General features: G+C 34.3%; 1 protein-coding gene across 1 annotated transcript in view; it reads left to right on the top strand.

Annotated features, from left to right (window-relative positions):
• Positions 1-21,735, top strand: part of LOC140757069 (uncharacterized) — a 158,281-nt gene that overhangs the window by 16,695 nt on the left and 119,851 nt on the right. The window contains exons 21-22 of the mRNA XM_073092609.1: positions 8,351-8,428; positions 18,490-18,583. Of these exons, the coding sequence (XP_072948710.1) occupies positions 8,351-8,428; positions 18,490-18,583 (172 nt within the window). The remainder of the gene's footprint in view (positions 1-8,350; positions 8,429-18,489; positions 18,584-21,735) is intronic.

The following is a 21,735-nucleotide window of genomic DNA, read 5'->3' as shown; positions in this document are numbered from 1 at the left end:
CTTAACTTTTGTCATCGAGTCCAGGGCAATTAAATCTGTCCAAAAAGTATTCGCTTTTGAAATACCACCAATTTCTTATGACATTTAAATGTTATTTACCCTTTCTGCAATTGACTGCAGTGGTATCGTAAACTGAAACGTAACATGGACTCAGTGTTGCCAACTCTCAAAAATATTTATCCCTAAACTGAAGTCGAAACCCCCTATAATTGCATTAATTATTTGAAAATTCCCCTAAAAATATATTACACTTTTTTTTTGGGATGCCGTGCCACCTTATGACCCGTTTCCCGTTTTTTTTTTTTTTTAGCCCCGCCGTGCCGGCTCAGAACATGTTTGTTTTGGACGCCGTGCAAGCTTATGACACGTTTCCCGTTTTTTTTTTTTTTTTTGCTCGCCGCGCCTTTACAAAACCCTTAAAAATACCCCTAGACATATAAAACCCCTAGAAAAATCCCATACCACTCATTTACCCCCTAAATCTGGGGGGAAAACCCCTAAGTTGGCAACCGTGCATGGACTTAATATGTTACTTCCCTTCTCAGTTGATTATTTTCAAGCAGTTGTTTTTTTTTTCTCGTTTTATAGTAGATATTAGTTTATTTATAAAATTAAGTAATTTATTAGTAAGTGCTGAAGTTCTTGTTTAACCTGTTTTCTGTTATTAGTTTATATCTGCTTGTGGCTACAACAAGACCAGTATTTATCGGGAAAGTGGTCTGGCCTGTAAGGAAAGCCATTCAGGCGTAATTCAATAACAAAGGTCGATAGGATCATAGAGTATCTGTCCCTGTAGTCCCGGGACTAGAATAGGGCTACGGTATCCCCTGCCTGTCGTAAGAGGCGACTAAAAGGGGGCTTCCGGGGTTGCGGGCGGCAAGATTGGGAGGTCGAGCCGTCCAGCAAGCAACTCCGGGAAGGACGGCGGTATGAGTGGGCGCATACCGTCGTAAACACCAGATGGTGTGGTGAGACCTGACGCTCACCTAGGAGGAGCCCGAAGGGGCAACGCGTTCAGAGGACTCCGGTTGCGTTCCGTAGGAGATCCCGGAGTCCTCTTGGCAACGCTGAGGACGGCCACCGGGGGGGTTTTAGTGCGGTAAGAATCCCACATAACCCCGTGTCGCTCCTACGACACTGGGTACCTTTTGAAGGTTTCCCCCTCGTAAACAAAAAAAAAAAAAAAAAAAAAAAAGGATCATAGAGTATATAAAGGGTAGAAATACTTACCACTAAATTGTTTTCGTTATCCTGGTAAATTCGGCTTTTGAACAAAGGATTGCTGGAATATGTTTTGGCTTTATTGTTTCACTAAAAATAACTTTTTATCAGCTACAGAAAGCAAAGAAAAAGGTTCCCAGTTTTATTCAACCTGTTTAATTGATACGTTTTGTAAAATATTTTATCATTGGAAGGCTCTAAGCTTTTCCGTTTTATTCAATTTAATTGATCAAGTTCCCGGTTGGATAACTTCTTTAATTTTAAAAGTAAGTAAGTATCTGCAAAAGTATCGGTCATAAGGGTAGTCAAGTTTTATACATTTCATATTAAATTTAGTTTACTGGGCATAAATCAGGATTAAAGGATCACTTTTAACTTGTCAAGTTATTTCTTAACACAAGTTAAGCCGATTAAAATTCAAATATCATTAAAGATACTATGAAAGTCACGAAACTTTTAGTGGTAAAATATATTTTATGTCTTTTCGTTCTTTAATAGCTGCTGGGTATGGGTCTTCTCTAATAAGTTTAGATTCTGCACATTAAACAATATCCAAACTTTAGAGTACAGTCGTTATCGAGAAAATTCTAAGACATGTGGATTTCCCACGATACCTTTTTCAGTAAAGAATGTTTCCATATGGTTAAGTAGAGGTATTGCACGAGGTGCTACAACTCCTCGAGAGTAACTATGCATTAGTGTCCGCCCTTCCGTAGAAGGGTTCCAATCCTGGTCGAGGTTGATTACAGATGTCCATGGCGGCGGTAACCACTTACCATCAGGTGAACTACATGCTGTTCTGTACGTATCAGTCCTGTCGTTTTTTGTCTTAAAGCCTGCACGCACATTTCACTCGTCTTTTCCTATAATACTTCTAAAGGAACGTGCCTAACATTTCTAAACATTTCATGTCTATTGTAACCAATGGTGTTTGTCAGTAAGTATGCTAGTCACAAAAATTAAGGGATATAAAAAAAATCCAAATTTTTGGGTGATTTTCAACAAGCTGTAACTCCGAGGAAAATGGTCGTACAGAAAAAATAAAAAAAGAAAATTGTAGCTCCAAGTGCCTAGTTTTCAGGTATGACCATGAAAAATTTTTGTCATGGCCAGGTCTGGAGAAATCCTACGAAAACTACCAAAAAAAAATTTTTCCAAATTTTTTCCCGTCTAAAAAAAGGTCCACGGGCTTCAAAAAAATTTTTTTGATTGTTTCGTTCAAAAGCTCTTTTAGAGAATTTAATCCTCTTTAATTTGCCGTATTCAAAAAGCCTGTACGACGATTTGCCGCGGAGTTATCGTCAATCAAAGCAAAAAAGTTCTTTTTGACTTTGATAATTAATAACTCCGGAAATAATGATCGTACAGGAAATCAAAGGAGGGTTTTGAAAACTGCACGATATTCTCTATAAGAAAATGTAAACATTTTTAAGAAAAAAAATTGTTTTTGAATTGAAAACTCGGACTGAAAAAAAGACAAAAATTCGCAAAATTAAGGATATTTGGATAACTTGGTATAGCTTTGGATAAAATGGATGAACGAAGGATATCGTCGGTAATTTTTCAACCTCAAAGTGTCCCCTAAAATCCCTCAAAAATTCAAAGCGCTGCGATTTTTTTTTTCATTGTGCCCCGAAGCTTCAAATTCTTTGTTTTTGCAAAAATCACCATTATGACCAATTTTGTGATTTTTATTCATTTTTTCAATGAAAAAAATTTTTTTCTCTCTAAAATCTTTATTTTTTCGATTAAAAAGATTGATTTTTTAAACAATTTGAAAAAAAAAAAAAAAAAATTCAATTTTTTTCGAAAATTTTTTTCGAAATTTTTTTTCGAAAAATTTTTTCAAAACCCTCCTTTGATTTCCTGTACGATCATTATTTCCGGAGTTATTGAATATCAAAGTCAAAAAGAACTTTTTTGCTTTGATTGACGATAACTCCGCGGCAAATCGTCGTACAGGCTTTTTGAATACGGCAAATTAAAGAGGATTAAATTCTCTAAAAGAGCTTTTGAACGAAACAATCAAAAAAATTTTTTTGAAGCCCGTGGACCTTTTTTTAGACGGGAAAAAATTTGGAAAAATTTTTTTTTGGTAGTTTTCGTAGGATTTCTCCAGACCTGGCCATGACAAAAAAAATTCATGGTCATACCTGAAAACTAGGCACTTGGAGCTACAATTTGCTTTTTTTATTTTTTCTGTACGACCATTTTCCTCGGAGTTACAGCTTGTTGAAAATCACCCAAAAATTTGGATTTTTTTTTATATCCCTTAATTTTTGTGACTAGTATTGTCTAGAAATTGTATCGTCGCTGGTAGAAATTTCATTGTCGCTGTAATTGGCCCCTATTGTTCGGAGTAACTAATTAGTCTTTGTTTCTAGGCAAGTTGTAGGAAATGGAAAGTTATATTCAATTATAACTTTCCATTTTAGTCGATATTGTAATAGAACTATGTAGTTTGTTCGAAAAGGAGAAGCGGAAAGTGAAACTTTAATATGATTTAATAAGTCCCATTAGACTAGGTACCTAATTTTATTTGAGCAATATAATTTAACTTTTATAAAATGCTGTAGAACTATTGATATGGAAGGATTTATAACATAAACATTGAAATTCTTTATAGTAATAACTTACTGGTAATGGGATTTTTTATTTCGTAAATTTAACTTTTATAAAATGCTGAGGAACTATAAATTTTGATAGAATTTATAATATGAACATAGAAATTCTTAATAACTTACTGATAATGGGATTTTTATATGTCGTAGTCACTTAATAATTGTCTGATAAAATTCGACAAAAATTAATAAAGTGGTCAAGTTATTCTATATCTATATAAACGTTGCGACAATCTTCAGTACTCGGCAACAGATGGCGCTTTATGATCTTAAAAAATGCTATATAAATCTGTTAGTCTTTCAGTAGTGTATTGATGTGGTAATTACCCAACTGCGGAGAATTACGACATAAATATGACTTCGAGAATATGTATATACTATATTAAGTATGTCCCAATCTCTGTCATATTGGGCGTACGAGGTATCATTGGGTTCGATTTATCGGTAGGAGTGACTTAGGCATGGAATTATTTTAAGCAGTCGGGTTCTTCTCTATTTTAATTATTGTTATTCTGTCAATTTCCTGTTACAAAAATAAAGTGTCAAATGCGATTTCCATATTTTTTGTCATATTTCAGAAATTAACGGAGAAGACATACATGTCATCTCAGAATAGTTTTAACATAACCTTAATAAATCAATTTAATTTACCCGGAATTATTAGACTCCTCAATGTTACTTCACTCTGAAGTACCTATATGTGTAATTAAAATAATAAACTAGCAAAATCGTTTCTTGAAATGTCCCAAAAGATACAACGGAGTAATAGAGGTATCAAACTTAGATTAGGAAAGTATGGGAGTAAGCAATGAAATACGAGTATATCCGAAAGTGTCCAACAACAGTATAACGTACGTGAGGGAAATAACAAACTTTATATTAATCTATCGTTAAACTTTTGTTTATTGGCGTTTCTTTATATCTGTACAACTACTGTGTTTCTGATAAACCTCTTCAAATTGTCTATTATTGCACGTGAAATTATATGAGAAGTATTTTTATAACTGGAGAAGCAAACGAGCAAGGAGTCCATCTGATGGTAAGTGGCTTCTGTCACCTATCCATTATCTGTAATCAACCTAGATAAGCAGCAACGATAGGTTATTGGTTAAGAAACTCGGCCTCTTGATCGAGGTCCGAGGTTCAAATCCCAGGTACCTCTGATTTATCAAAAAGTTATAATATGCGTATTATAAATTAATTATTACTTGCTTAAACGGTGAAGGAAATCCTGGGAAATCTTTAAAAAATAAAAAGTTTTCAAAGGTATGTGAAGTCTACCAATACGCACTAGATCAGTGCGGTGGACTATGGCCTATTCCTTCTCATTCTGAAAGAAGACCCGTACCACTGGTGGGCGGTACAGTAATGGGTTGATGTTGAACCTAGATAAGATTAGCTTCCTAACTGAGGTTAACAACAGATTCGTTGCTACTCCTGAGGACTAAGTTTAAACGCCTCGGATAAGTGTCATACACTTCAGAGCGGAGCACATCAGCGCTTAACACTGCTGGTATTATTACATGCAAAAGTAGGCAGTGTGGCAGTTTTGCCTTTAGTATCGAAACAAAGTGAGTTCTGCCAACAACTATAAAGCATATAATCGTATAACAATAAATGTATTTCTTTCATGTGCGTTAGTGAGGGTTTTTCATGAGTGGAAGTGAACACTCATCTCGAGGAGTACCAAAATATTAATTTCTACTTAAGTTTCATAAAAATAGCAGTTGTTAATAAACCAATACTAGTTATTTCTGGTACCTAAATGGCGAAAGAGAAGTAACAAATTTCGATCAGCTTTATTATGCGATTGTAATATCAACGGACAAGTTTCGCAATATAACTTTAGCTTCAAGAACGTATTGAATTAATATTTACTTTTGTAAGATCCGCAATGTTCCATATACAAATTTTACTAACCGAATCTTCGTGTAATTACTTCAAGATGATGTTATTACTACACAAATAACTCAAATTTCAAAATTACTTAAATATCTGCTTACCTTACCGTAACGTACCTTATAACACTAAGAAAATGAGCGTTTATTTTTTTAAGATTTTTTTTTATTTCAACTTGAATTCCAACGTTATTTACGAGTTGTGAAGCAAAACCGTTTGATATCTTGATATCCTCCTTATTTAGTATCTTAAGTGCCCTACGACTATAATCCTGACTGATCTAGTGCTGGACCCGAAATTCCCTTAATCTCATATTCATTGAAATCGTTGGAGCAACGTGACAAATTACTTCCATTTGGTACTGAAATAATAAATAACATTACGTATTAATTTATTGGAAATGAAAGCCCGACCGTGCAACCAAATCAGAGGAGATGTATTCGTGGAACACATATTGAAAATTTTGTAACGTCTTTTGCGCCATGGACTAAGTAACTAGATAGAGTTTTAATGACACAGTTAGATTATATTGTGTGAATGTGATTATATAGATTATATTATGTGATTGTTTGACACGCTAAAAGGATTGTATTATTATCTATTGACTTAATAAACTTTGCCAATAAGCCACGATATCATAAAGAACTCGCCGGTTCCCTTCGCTCTCTCACGATGTTTTCCTTCTAAGTATTCAGTCCTAACCACATAGGCGCTACTGACATTAGAAATCTGGAACCATAGAAATTCATACCACCGATGCTTTAAGTAGGTACTTTTATTAGATTAAGGTAGATTATTTTAGCATTCTCCTGAGTCTTTGAGCTTAAGGTAAAACGATGATGTTTTAATTAAGCAGAAATGTGTTAAAAATCTTATTAATAATGATAATGATAATTAACTCTATGTTAATGAATATTGAGAAAACCTGTAAAATTCAATTTAATGTTGTTTCGTTTTACGTTTGAAGTCTATTTAATTACTTTGTCTAAGTTCCGCATATATTATGAAAAATTTCTTGCGAATTGTATGGCTGCATTTAATATGTCGGGATAAAATCCACCAACGCTGATAAAAGTGTTAAAGATAGATATTAGATATGACAAGCATTATGTATTTTAATTAATCAATTATTAGTACGGGAAACTTACAAATGTACGTTACTGTGACCATTGTTGATAACTTGCTCCTCTAGGGGAGTTCGTTAACAATCAACACAAATTCAACTACAAACTTAATTACAGTTTCTGGTGGCTAGGGATTTCTACAAGATAATAAAAGGAATCAAGAAATACAGTCCTAACTTAAGATCATTTTATAGAGTATCTGCTTTTTACCTTGGCAGATAGATCTACAAACGTAATGAGATGTCATTTGTCTGCCTGCAGCAGGGATCAGAGCCGAGGTGGGGAATTTATCACCAGTCTCATATAAAAGCATCGATTTATTTTCCAAAACATGTTTGCTGAAAATGACACGTTTAACTTTAACGAAATATATTTAGTGACTCAGATTAGGACGATTAAAACCGACTGTAGACGGTAATGTCTCATGTACTCGTACTCGTATGTCATGTATCATTCTTAGGCACGCTCTGCAGTACAAACTGCTTCACAATTTTACAATATGACATATAATATTATAGTCGTCTAAATTTTAAAAGTAACAAACGCTATATTTTGAAGCAGTTGGGATTTTGTTTTTACAGCAATTATTTTTATGAATATAACCGATATCACAATACATTTTTTCTAATTTATTATTATATAATCCATCAAAATTAATTTGATTTCTTCAAATAACGTAGGTTCTACGTAAGACGATTCAATTTCATAAGAAATACAAAAACAAATACATTACATTTGGAGTCATTTGGGAGAGAGGCCATTTTTTGCTTGCACAGAATCGACGAGATAAAAGTGATGTAATTTATCTGCCGCCCACGAGTGGTAATATTTATAGGTAGTCCACGATACTGGGTCGTTTTCGTCGTGATTCATACGGTCTAAATCCTTGATAACTCGTGGAACACGAACCCTTGAAATTCAAACGAGATTATGATAGTAAACGGTCACTTAATCTTGCCGTGAGATAAGTTGCCACTTTCTAACCTACTTGGGAGAATCATGCGATTTCATTTAAAAAAACTGCTTCAGAAAATAACTCCTATAATAAAACAATACTTTATCTATGTTTTTAAAATATAGTTTTATCAAATATCCAGATATGCTGCAACTTTCATTAATACATTCAAGCTGTTTTTTTTCTGTCAATCCGACTTAGAGTATTATTAAGTAGATTAACACAAGTATACAAGCACGTGATATGATGAATGAGTATAAATATATCCAATAATTGACTGTTACAACACCACTTAGAGTTTGTCATATTACCAAGTTTAGATAGTAGCAAATGACCATGCAGATATTGCTCATGGGCTTCTATATCTTTGTAGAACACAAGTTCTACTGAAGTCGACCGTAGACTAAAATGGTCGGCTTTAACGTTGGTCAGTCTCTTGCCTCTAATGGCATAAACGGATAGTAAAGCTAGATACCGTACATCATTAAAATTAATATGCATTTTCAATTATTTCATTGCCTTTTTTCCAGGGTTTAGAAGTTAGTGTGGAGGTGCCGGTAGGAGGTGGTGAACGAACTGACTCGTCTGTCATCATGCGAAGGACGCAGGTAAACTGTACTGTTACTGAACCACTCAATTTAATATAAGGACTTTAATACCATACAAAGCAGAGCTACTTGCCATAGAATAGGAGTTTACAGAAGTAGGCGTTGTGGTGTTACAATTGCATTCAAACCACAAAGAGTCACTTTTAAAGTTACAGACATTCACATAACTTACTTACATGCTTATCTTCTTATATTTAAAGAACATCGTAAATTGTGTACAGGCAATTGCGCATATGAGAACTAATTTTCAAAAACGATGCAATAAATTATTGAAACTAGTGAATTATAATTAAATTCGAACTTCAGTATTTTTTACAGAATTGATGAGGTATCAGGTGGTCTGTTCGCTCATTTGCTATTTCAGTTTAATGAAATATGTGATTAATGTATGCAATTATGTTTTGTCCCAGTAATTCCGGGATTAGAATAGGGCTAAGGTATCCCATGCCTGTCGTAACAGGCGACTAAAAGGGGACTTCCGGGGTAGCCGGCGGCAAGAGTGGGACTCGGACCGTCCGGCAAGCAACCCCGGGAAGGACGGCGGTATGTGTGGTCGCATACCGTCGTAAACACCAGGTGTGCGGGAGGAGCGTAAACTGCTCCCCCCGACAGCGTCCGACTGGGGCATTGCGATCGGAGGACTCCGGTTGTGTTCCGTCGGAGATCCCGGAGTTCTCCACCAAGCGCGTTTAGTGCGGGGGGTTTTAATGCGGTAAAAATCCCACATAACCCGGCGTCACTCCTACGTCTTCGGGTACCTTTTAAAGATTTCCTCTCGAAAACGAAAAAAAAGGGATTTATGTTTATTATGTTTGAGGTTAGAAATGGCAGACTATATTATTTATTATTCATAAGAATTATACTATATTATTTATTATCCATGTCACGTCACGTATACAGTACTTCATAACATTATATTAGGATTTTACATGTATTTGCATTGCAATGTACTCGTTGTAGTATATACGCTAAGTGTAAAACAGAGTGTGTAAACATGTTCCTTGTTTTACGAGCCATGATAGTAAATTTGTGGCAAAAGCGGCCTTGGTGATGTTACTTTTTGACACGTAAGGGTCCGTGCATACTATCCTACTGAATTTTCATGCCGGAATAAAGTAAATAACTAAGCCCTATGAATTAAGTACCCACAGATGATATAATAACACTCGCTACAATGAAATATTTACTAAAATGTAAAATAAACAACATGTTTAGAGGGCGGCTAAGTAATTAGGTGCACTAGAAGAACGAAAGAAGTTAGTCACCTAACTAGATCTATTGCCGTTACCGACTTGCTTAGCTGTCAGCTGTGATAACAGCTATTGCACATTTTAAGCCTATTCCCCAATTTTAGAAATAAATTATATAAAATAGGACGTATCCAATAATCCGTTGTATAAGGCAATCAGGTTCAACTAATAACTCAACAATATTGTGGAGACGAACCCTAAAGCATTTAGAATGAATTGTGGCCATCCACTAGTACCCTTTTTATAGCGTGTGTGGGTCAGATTTGCGTACGTCCATAAAATTAGTCTTTTATGGTTACATACCGCATAACGAGAAAATGGAACCGTAACTGGATAACTTTGTGGTCTGTTTCCGAATAATATTAACATAGATATGAACTACAATTGTCGTACGAATTTTGTGGTGAATAAAATAAGGCTTCCAAATAAACTTAATTTATATCAAAGTGCTTTCAAATTGGAACGTGTTTTAACGGATTATTGCATATGTTATTATCTTGTGGTAACGCATACAAAACACTTATCCTGTTTCTAAAAGCATCACAACAAGTATGACTGTAAAATTTAAACACGCCCACATAGATTAGTAAAGATTACTCACCCCTAACAAGAAAATGTAACCCGTTTTGGCAATTGAAATTGTCACTATTTTCGTGTTTGAAAAATATTTAAAAAATGTAGTTTTTGATCATTCACGAAAAACGATATTTCTCCACACTTTTTCTTCGATTTCGTGTTTTTGCACCACTTAACTGCGCATATCGGCATTGTTCCGCGGAAATTACACCATGACAGCCATTAAATGGCTGAAAAAATTGTCAGCCGTTTAAGCCATTTAATGGCCTCTTTCAATTACAAGGCGGTGAGATATCTATACTTATCTATGCATGCCCACAAAAACAAATGAAATAAAATTTAATTTATTTGCAAACAAGCTTTTCTTCAAAGCAATAAAACGTTAACAGGCAATTTGTCTCAATTATAACGCAATGAACGGCGGCCTGTCAGCGTCGCTGCCAAAAGTCCACGAGCCGAACAAAACAATTCAACTTTTATTATTCTTAATCATGATTAATTTTTATTTCAGTATAATAAAGTGGGTTTTAACTGGCCGAGTGTATGGTATTTCATTTATAACCAACTGTGCCCCACGGTTCCACTAAAAATATAGACTTGGGAGAGTCTTTGTTTTTTTGCGCGAACCCACTTTTTTATTGTTCTAAAATTAAAGTATTATACTCGTAGTAACTCTTTATAAAATCATCTGTCTGCAGTGACAGTCCCGTCAAGATTTATTTTATATGTATAGAATATGAAAACCGTGCTTTGTGATTATTAAGGAAGATCTCTGGAAAATTACACGAAATTACACGCCCGCACGCTCAATGAACGAACATGAAATGACAAAACAATCGGTCGGAACACCGCGAGCATGACCGCGAGAGACATTATGAACCTGTTTAAACATGTTCAGATCAACGTTTGACCGAGTTTTGCAGTCGCGTCTAGGATTGACTAGGCCAAAACCGAAACAGAATAATTTACTTTCGTCGTTTGACTGAAAAGTTAGGAGCTCCTGGGTTTGACTAAAAATACTTCAGGCAAAGGGCGAAATTGAAATGTATTTCGGGGATTGCCTGATGGCTTTGGCCAAACCTAGGATAAACCAGTCCTTCCGCGAAGAGACTGTGTATCGGACTTTGACTATAACATATATACAGCCATTTCACCTGTTACTAATCCGCTCATGCAGAAATTATTAAATTTAAAACGATTAGTTTATATTTTTACAACATGCTATATTATTTTGAAATAATTAAGTAAATATATCGTAAATTACTAACCTGTGTTATTGCGTAGTTATGTGTAAATTTGAATGCAAAAATCAATTGAAATGTAAATAGTTCTAGTTGGAATTACAAGTTTCCGGAACGCTGAACTATTCTCATTAATGCATGCAAATTTCATAGCGCCTGTATTAGGATGTTTAATATTCCGCAGATAATATTTCACCGGTAATAGCCATCACGGTATTCAAATGGCGTTCGTATCTGCGAAACGCAAACCGCTCGTAAAATTTTACATGCCGTTTATTTTCTGAGCTGTATCGGTTAATATTTTCAACTTGATTCTTAATGTTTGAAAATCGCATTAGATTCCTTGTATACATTTTGGTCAGCTATCGTTATCGACAGTAGAAAACATTTCTTTCCATAACAGCAGTGATGTGTTAAGCAATGTTATTGTAGTTGTTGTTGTTTGTGTTGTTATTGCCATGTTTGTTAAGTGGATGCTTCCAAGCGGCCTGCCAATATAGTCCTTAAGGGTAGCAAATAGCAATGTACCTGTAAATATCTGTAAGATTATAATTGAAAATTAGACGAGCTTACCTGTAAGCGAAGTCTGATTATAATTTTATGAATGGTGATCTGAAATATAATTGAGAATTACAATGTAGTATCCTTCTTCCCACTCGTCGGCATCGCGATTGTTTAGCCTTTTAAAAACAAAAAAGTTTTAAGACCTCTGACACTGCGTATGACAGTGACACTATATTGACAGCTACCTCACTTAATTTAGAGTCTATCATTTCCAACTTAGTCTCCTTGATAATATGCATGCTGTCTATATCTAGGAGACTCTTTTGTTCTTATTGTTGCAGTATGGGTTTTGATTTTGGGAGGGTGGGTAATTATATTTCAGATCACCATTCATAAAATTATAATCAGACTTCGCTTACAGGTAAGCTCGTCTAATTTTCAATTTTATTTCATGGTGATCTGAAATATAATTGAGAATTACAATGTAGATGTTTAGAGACAACTGCAACAATGGAACATGTAATTAAATTAAAGATTTATTACCATACATATATATTATTATATGGATTTAATTACATTGCTGAATATTTATTCGTTCTGCATCATATGGATGAGATGTTGTGAAATCCATAGTGCTTAGTGAGATTTATTCTCAATAATAAAATATATATATAAAAATACAACATGAAAATATCATATTAATAAGAAATTTTTCTCTTAATTAGGTATAATTATAAAATATACATAATTATTAGGATTGCTAACTGAATATTTACTCTTACTGTATAATATGGATGAAATGTTCTGAAACACATAGTACTAAGTGAGATTCCCTCTGAATTAGATGAAATAATATTCAGTGCAATAATAATGCAATATTTTTCTCTAAATATATTATTACTAAAATTGGCCAACAATAATAATAATAGTAATATTGCAATTTAGTCAGTATTAATGATTATTCAATTCAAGCTTTTGCACCTTGCAAAAAATAAATACATACAAGGTCGAAAATATGTTTTCTACCCTCCATAGTATGTCATAATTATGTGTAGAATTAATTACTTGGTCAATTTTATTGACACAAATAATACTATTTCCTTTGCTATGTAGCAATATATGTATAAATATGTTTCATATGTGATGTGCATTATATAATAATGTACTTTTATATAATACTATACTTATATGAACCAGTAGGTACAATGTATGTATTCCAATATTATTAAAATAGGAAGCCATCCCATGTTGAATATTTAGGAATTAATACCATTATATATTGACAAATTATTATTGGGTATTTGATTTGATCTTGGGATGATGTATGCCCCATGTGAGATAAATTTATATTTTATGTTGTAGGTATACCCGGTATAATATTGGGTGTTATACCTACTTTGTTTCTTTATATTAGTGTGCATGTTCAAGAGGGACATGATCATTCTTAGATCAATGAAACATTTTAGTTTTATATGACTTCCTGTTTTTGTAGGTATGTATCGGCTTTGCAAAAGTTACTTATACTTTTTGCTGTACCATGCTTATGCATGCCCTCTGTAAAGTTACATATCTATATGGTTGGTTGGAAAGCTTATGATGCGTTTCCTTTTGAAATCCAATCTGACTTTCGATCTAACATCTTTTCCTAAAAATGTGTGTAACTATCAGTTATGTGTATGTATAAGTTGATATCAGTTTTCATAACAGTATCTATGTATATGATTATTTCAAACCCCATTCATGACTAGACCAGAAAAGCTTATCTTTACTCAAAAGTATTTGTGCTGAGCATTTCCAGGATTAATTCAGTTTTAATAAGTCAAATATTTTATAATTTCCATGGGGTTCTGGCTTACTTAGCCTGTAATGATTACTAACACAACAGGTTCTAGTTACAGCTCTGCCAGTGATAAATTATAAAGTTATTACCCACATTTTTCTCCATCTTAATTCTTTAAGAAAAGGAAATTAGATAAATCTTCTATATATAATAATTATTTATATATATAATATAGTTTTCTTTGTTCCAGGTAAGATGTCTGCCATGTGTGTCCTATATAGTAATGTTAGAGTCCTATATAGTAACGTTCATCACACATACCCCTAAGGAATTCCTATTAATTCTAGGGATGCTAGATTTACATTTGAGAATTGATTGGACATGCAGCTTACTTTCTTTGTTTTATGTTTTATAAGAGCATCTAGGTATACACACTAGGCGTAATAGACCCAAAGAAGATATCATATTAATGGCTGGCCATTCGCATGATATAATAATATTGTTATTACTTTTATATCATTAATGTGTCACATATTACCATGGTGGACATTATTAAATTTCATTATGAAATGATAACAATTTCAGTTTTAGTGTAACTAACATAGACGTTATAAAGACTTAAGTGCAATAGCAATTCTCATATTATGCTTGTCTTTATTCCAGGGTTAATGGGCTGCTGTGTTATTTGTTGACCTGATGACTGGTGTATAAATGTATGATGCATGTTTCTATATAAACCCGGTGTTGCTAAAGGAAATGTTTAAGCAATAATATAAATAATGTATTATTATTTGATTGCATTTTGTAATGTTGGGAGTACCAGGCTTCTGTTGTAAAACATTACATAGGTACTACCAATCTTTAGTCAATTTTTTCATGATGATTAACCTCATATTTTAAGCAGTTATGTACAGTAAAAGTGAAAAATATGTGCAGATATTTAATAATTAACCATATGTTTGTGGACTGAACTTCCAAACCTTTAATTATTACTGTATTTATTCCTATTGAGACACTGAAAGATAAGTGTAACGAAATCCAAAATATTAATTTTGTATAAATTCTCACATTTGTACATAAAGTTCACTCTTGACATTCACATATTTGCATTTATGTCACATATGCCACATAAATAAGTAATACTAAACAAGGTTTTTGAATTATTTACAAGTATGGACATTTATTATTTAGCACATTTGTATTGTTATAGTATTGCAGGTATTGTTATAGTACCTGGCCTTAGAATAAATCATAAAGGTATTTGTGTCAAAAGACAACTCCAGACTTCTGGATTGATTTTATCACTGTAAGCCAGTGTATTAAATAGATAATTTAAAAACTTCAATTCAAGTTACATCTATATATAATAGAGTTATATATATTATGTAAGCTCAATGACTTTAAGTAGGTACTCTGTACCAGTAGTTAAGTGGTGCATTATAGTTCCTTGATACAAATCTCCTTAGAGTTATACCTTGATACATTGTACTCCTTGATACAAGTCTCCTTAGAGTTATACCTTAATAATACGAGTATTTCCTGAAATCCACAATATCTTGAAATACACCTAATCTGGATGTTAGGATATTCATATATACCTAGCCCAAAATATATCAAATCAAACAGCTTTATATAGCTGGTAACTGATTAACTTTTATTATACATAATTTGTATATATGTGAGTAAGAGGTACTACAATATAACCCATGTAATATTGTTTACTTTGAGCCATGTATAGGTACCTGTTATTTGCTTATAAAACAGCTGAAATTGAGTAGAAACTATAGAGTATCCATAACAAATCAACTCTGAACAACTCTGAACTCTGCTCGATTGTGTTGAGGTATTAACACAGAATGCTACTATCAAAGCTAGGACTTCAGACGCTGGATCCAATATATGGGATACTTATAGTATTCTTTCTTCATGTGACTAAAAATATATTGGACAGATATGTGTCAGTATCAATAAGCCGGAGTCTTGTTTGCTTAATCATTGTCCTCCTGAGGTGGTTCTTTTGAGAGAACATGCCTTCTGTTCTATATCAGGTTAACATGAAACAGTTGTCATGTATATACACCAGTGTGTATGTGATAATGTGAAGAGCACATCTATTACCATTTGAGATCGAGCATTGGATTAACTAGTATACAAAAATAATTTTGTCATCAATGTTGTAAGATTTTTATCTTGACGCCATATATTAAATTTTAATATCATATAACACAATTGATTTGTGTGGAACGACCAATCTCAACCAATTTAAAATTGGCAACGGGGTGCTGCATAAAACATTTATGTCACAAATGTCTATTTTAGACATTGTTTTCTGATAAGATATCTAGTCTTCTATCATTTGTAATGCAGCTAAGTGAGTTTCAATGTCTTCAGTATGATTCCGTTACATGAGCTCATGAGCATCATGCTGTGCAGTGAATCCTGATAAGATTCTTATATGCACGGGGTTATATTTGTTTTGGGTTAGCGCACCAGCAATGTGATGATTCCTATTTTCTGTTCTCCACCATGTATTACATATATTTTTATCGTGTGTATTGTGGTGGAGCATAAATGACCTATTATGACCTTTATAGGTAGCACTAGTTAAAGTGTTATTCTGAAAAGAGCATCAAAATGTACCAGGTTGATTCCTCAGTTCTCATTGGAATATGTCATTCATCCAGTTGCTTCACACATACCTCCCAATTTTAGAGAACTCTGATGATATTATTGTATTCACTCGTTGTCGACATAATATTTTTAATTTCTGTTAGGACACTGTTTTATCATATAGTTACAAATATGTTTTGCTATTTGCAATAACTCCATGAATGATTCCTGAAATTATAGCTGGTTCTGAAAATTATTTTGTCAGAGTTGGTATAACAGGGTTGGCATAACCTTGTGTTGTAGCAGCTCTAGCTTGGTGCTTATAAATCATTCATGCTTTATACTGTGTATTGTTAGTGCAATAGCTAGTGATGGAAGCATTCAAGCCATTTGTCACATATAAATGTTAGCGCAGGTATCTCGTACTCAATGGCGAATGAGTCAACGTTTAGTGTCAACAAAGTAACACTTGGAGTATCTCGTACTCGACGGTTCTGATGCTTTGTATATTCGACCACTTGCCACATAGAAATGTTAGCGCTAGTATCTCGTACTCAATGGCGAATGAGTGAAACGTTTAGTGTCAACAAAGTAACACTTGGAGTATCTCGTACTCGACGGTTCTGATGCTTTGTATATTCGACCACTTGCCACATAGAAATGTTAGCGCGAGTATCTCGTACTCAATGGCGAATGAGTGAACCGTTTAGTGTCAACAAAGTAAAACTAGGAGTATCTCGTACTCGACGGTTGTGACTCTTTGAATATTCGAACATTTGTCACATATAAATGTTAGGGCCAGCATCTCGTGCTTAATGGTGAACATGGGAACCATTTAGTGTCGACAAAGCGACGCCACGAGTATCTCGTACTCGGGTGGGTGGTACTCGTGGCTCGGGTGCATTTTATATTTGGACCATTAATTGCTAAATTATATGCATAAAAATGCAAGCATCTTACGGTTAATGGCGAATATGAGCACCGTTTGGTGTCTGTAACGTGCAAGAGCGAGATTGGCGTGCGTCAATAGTTTTGAAGTTGTAGATACGAGAAAGTTTTTCAAACAATATAATTTCTTTCTAAGCATATGTTAGTTATTTGGGCATTTTTATAGTTGTGCACACATAACTGTAAAAAATGAATACATTATTTTCTTACATACCTGGTAAGTGATTTGTACATAACCTATGAACCGGTGATCCAATCCGAGGAATTGCTTCGTAAATTCTTGCTACTGCGACCACAACTACGCAGACGTGATTCTTCATTCCTAGTTTCCATTTTTTCACTAGTTTTGCTTCACTATACACGTATAACAAAACTTTGAAAAAATAATATCACGATGCCTTCGAAGCGCGAAAAAGAAGTAAGGTAGCTGTCAATATAGTGTCACTGTCATACGCAGTGTCAGAGGTCTTAAAACTTTTTTGTTTTTAAAAGGCTAAACAATCGCGATGCCGACGAGTGGGAAGAAGGATACTACATTGTAATTCTCAATTATATTTCAGATCACCATGAAATAAAATCCTGATTATTTCAAACTATTTCAATTTCATAAAAAATTCTTCAACTTAGTATCCTGAACTGAATTTAGACCATGGCCCACCACGCTGACTAAGTGCAGGTTATTATTACGACTAAACACCTCAGGCATTTCGGCTTTATTTATATCGACTGCTCAAGCAGTTAATAATTAATTTCATTCAATTCACGGTCTTGTAATGTATGTGACCCGCAGACCTCTAGTAGTTCGTTTGCTTGGGGATTTGTGTATACGACGTTTCGATAGAATATTAATTGCCTTCGCCGGCAGGCATCTTGGGGATTGGAATCAAGTTATGAGAGGCGAGTCAACATCTATATAGTTGAAATAATAGTCATGTTGTATGAATCCTACCGCAATTACCTATAGTTACCTGCTTATTAAACTTGAAACTCGCTATCTCCAGCCAGGCAGATAACTAAATTATAAATTTAGAATTCTCCTTTGGTTCAGAATGTACGCTCACTCGCCGTGTATAGCATCTATGATATACGAGATCATAATAGATTTATTTTGAATTGAAACGTGGATCAATTTAACAAAAATGTTTTTCACAGCAAGAAGAATTTCTGCATGGAGCTGACTCAAAGAAATCATTAACTATTGCGGAATGTTTTGCAGAGCACGATAAGAAACGAGAGCTTCAAAATGGTATGAACATTTATATGAGCTAGAAAGACGGGGGGTTAACTGGTTGTACAACTATGATGTAATAGCTACAAATTATATGTTAATATGGCACACACCCATTCTTTACTGCAGCTTTTTTGTCATATAGCTACAGTATAATTAGCTTTTGAGTGTAGCTGTTGAGTTTTAGTTTGAAGTTTGGTTATAACTGCGCAAACGGAAATCTGACCGCAGCAGATAATTATTTCCGCACCGCCGCCCCTACATTTATTGGGAAAGATTGAATCCATCGACTTTACCCTTAGTCTTTTATTACTTCCTATCTTAAGGTTCCTTCATACAAGCTACACGTTTGTCGACTATAATAACAAACAAACCGCACGAATGAAGACCATAGAATCTCACTTCATGTAGAGGTATGAGGAAGTTTTCAAGCCCAATGCAAAAGATGAGATGGGGCGATCATTTTTTCTTCTTGCAAGCTGGCATCCTTATTGAAGACAAAAATTAAATCTTTCAATGTAGATAAATAAATTATTGTTCAATTTTTATACGGAAGATTGTTGCCGTCTTCGTGCAGTTCAAGTCGCAACTTTGCGCAGATGAGGTCGCGATCGCATATAGTTAACATCTTAACTGCAATCATGCAGTCCGTCTGAAGCAGTCCTTAGTCCTACGAACGCAAAGAACAGATAGCAAGTGGACTGGCAAAATGCGGTCACGCGGACTTGAAATCTGACCGCAACAGACAATTATTTCCGCGCGCCCGCCTTCATATTTATTTAACGAGATTTTTGGATTTTAGATCTTTTTTCTGTACTGTAAGTGTTTTATTAGTTTGTACGTTATCAAAACAGAGAAACTCAAGGTAAATAATGTTTGTGAATGTGGTCACGTGACGCGGAATCTGACCTTAACAAGCAATTATTTCCACACGCCCACCCTCATGTTCGTTAAACATAATTGGGGCTGTTAGCCGCTCCGATCGCGTTTCGTTAGTGTGAAGGGCCACATTTACATAATACCATTTTCTTGTACTTAGAAGAGAAGAAAATTGATGCAATAATTTAATTTCAATTATTCATATTTAACAATTGTATGTAACTATTAACACGCGGGTGTAAATAAAAAATCAAATACAATTATTGAATGCAAACCTTGACGAGAAAAATTGCAAGTCTCTTTTGCTGACATAATACTATCATGTTTAGGAGATTTTTGTTCTCAATGTCACTCAGTGCACATGGTTGTAAACATATAGAGTGATTGAATACAACAATTCAAGGAAATTATTTTATTGGCTGTTTACAGCCAAGATCATTTTAATGAAGAAATTTCTCAGTAGAGCAAGAATGTGACATGGTGTTCACACAGTGCAGGTCAATTTTTGCTTCAAACGAAATCCCGCTATAATTGACAAATAAACACAATACACAACTATTTAAGGTGGTAGAACCCTTTGTGGTTCGACTCCGGCGGCACCACCGCCACACCTATTTCTGCCTAACAACAGCAGTGTTAGGCGCTGCTGTGTTCCGTTTTTAAGGGTGTGGTAAGGGAGACGGACTTTTCCGAGGCGTTCCAACTTAGTCCTCAGGGGTAGCGGCGCATCTGTGGCCGACCTCAGGTAGGAATACCGAATCCTATCTGGGGTTGATTACAAATGTCCATGGGCGGCAGTAGCCACTTACCATCAGGTGGACTGCGAGCTCGTCTGCTACTCCTATATTATATAAAAAAAATACATATTCAAGTCTACATTCCATAAGAATTTCTAAGAACCTTATAAAATGGATATTCTTAATATATGTATGTGCCTTCTTTCATCGGCCACAGGCCATTGAACAAGCAGAACTCATTAGTTTCCTCGCCGCCGATTCAGCGCTCCAGCGCCATTATAAAAGCTGAATTAGCTACCCATACAACCGGCCGCTTTCTTCACCTAATAATTAGACTCTTTCACATTATATACTTATGTTTTAAAGTATTATTACAAGCTTTTATTTAACTTTTCTTATTAGTTACTTGGTTAACTGAGTTTAGTACGGGCGGGTCAAAACGTGCAGCTGAAGTATACAGTTAACTACAACCGATTGAGCTGAAACTTTGCATGTACACGTTTAGTTTGGATAATAATGCATAATTGCATATTTAGCTTAGTGAAGAAAGGCGGAAGTCACAATTATTGTTATGCACTCCCACAATATTGAAAAAACTTTGTTGAGAAGAATACAAAACTTGTTTTAGATATTTATTTTTATTTGCTTATTGAATATGGAATTGCTGATTTTTTGTAGCCGTTGAGCCATCGTGCAGCTTTCGTTATTAATAATCAATTTACCCAATGTTTTGCCTACCAAAGATCGACATTTAACAATTCCTTCATGATAGACCTTGTCTATCTAATATAAATTTTACTCGTAGTAGCTAAAATTAGATAAATTGATTTTTATTAAAAACGTGTATTTATGTTTTATTTCCCAAAAATAAAACATAAATACACGTTAACCACACTACAATATTAAATATTTACTTATTAATTGTTGACATAAAAAACTAAGTTTTTGCTTTAATTATTAGAGAACATTTGCCACTGCCGGTTCAAGATGGTGTACATACCACCGAAAAAAACACTCATACAGCCAAAGGGGTCCGATGACCATCACTATGTGGAAGTTGGTAAGCTTGCTAAATACAATAAGTTATATTTTAAATGTATATTGCATTTCATTTAGGTTAAATATTTAACGCATTATAGACAGAGTCAGTGAAATAGAATTCTTTTTTATTTTTATTTTATTTTATTTATTTAGAGGTGCGTGAGATTTGACCCCTCGATCGAGTGGCCGAATATCTTAATCACTAGGCTATCACTGCTGCAACATAATGGCTTAACACAATATGACAAGTAATAGTATTATCTAGAGCTTAGGTCACAGTACTTTTGTCTTCTCAAAGTTGAGGACTGTTTCGAAATCAGACAAAATAACTTGTAGAGGAGTCAATTAGAAGGAGACACTGACTTTGATTTTCAACCTTCAAATAAAATAAAAGTTTTAACTAACTCGTGTGTGTACTCGTAAGGTGGAAAATTGATTGGTTGGTAAATAACATCATTCTTAAAGGATATGTTTGTTTCTAAAAATCGAGACGAAACTATAAATCTCTATTTA

The sequence above is a fragment of the Epargyreus clarus genome, unplaced genomic scaffold (genome assembly GCF_041222505.1).
Source record: "Epargyreus clarus isolate Ecla_fem2 unplaced genomic scaffold, WU_Ecla_fem_2.2 ptg000004l, whole genome shotgun sequence".
NCBI lineage: Eukaryota > Metazoa > Arthropoda > Insecta > Lepidoptera > Hesperiidae > Epargyreus > Epargyreus clarus.
The sequence above is the reverse complement of the archived record's forward strand: the minus strand, read 5'-3'. Positions and strand labels throughout refer to the sequence as shown.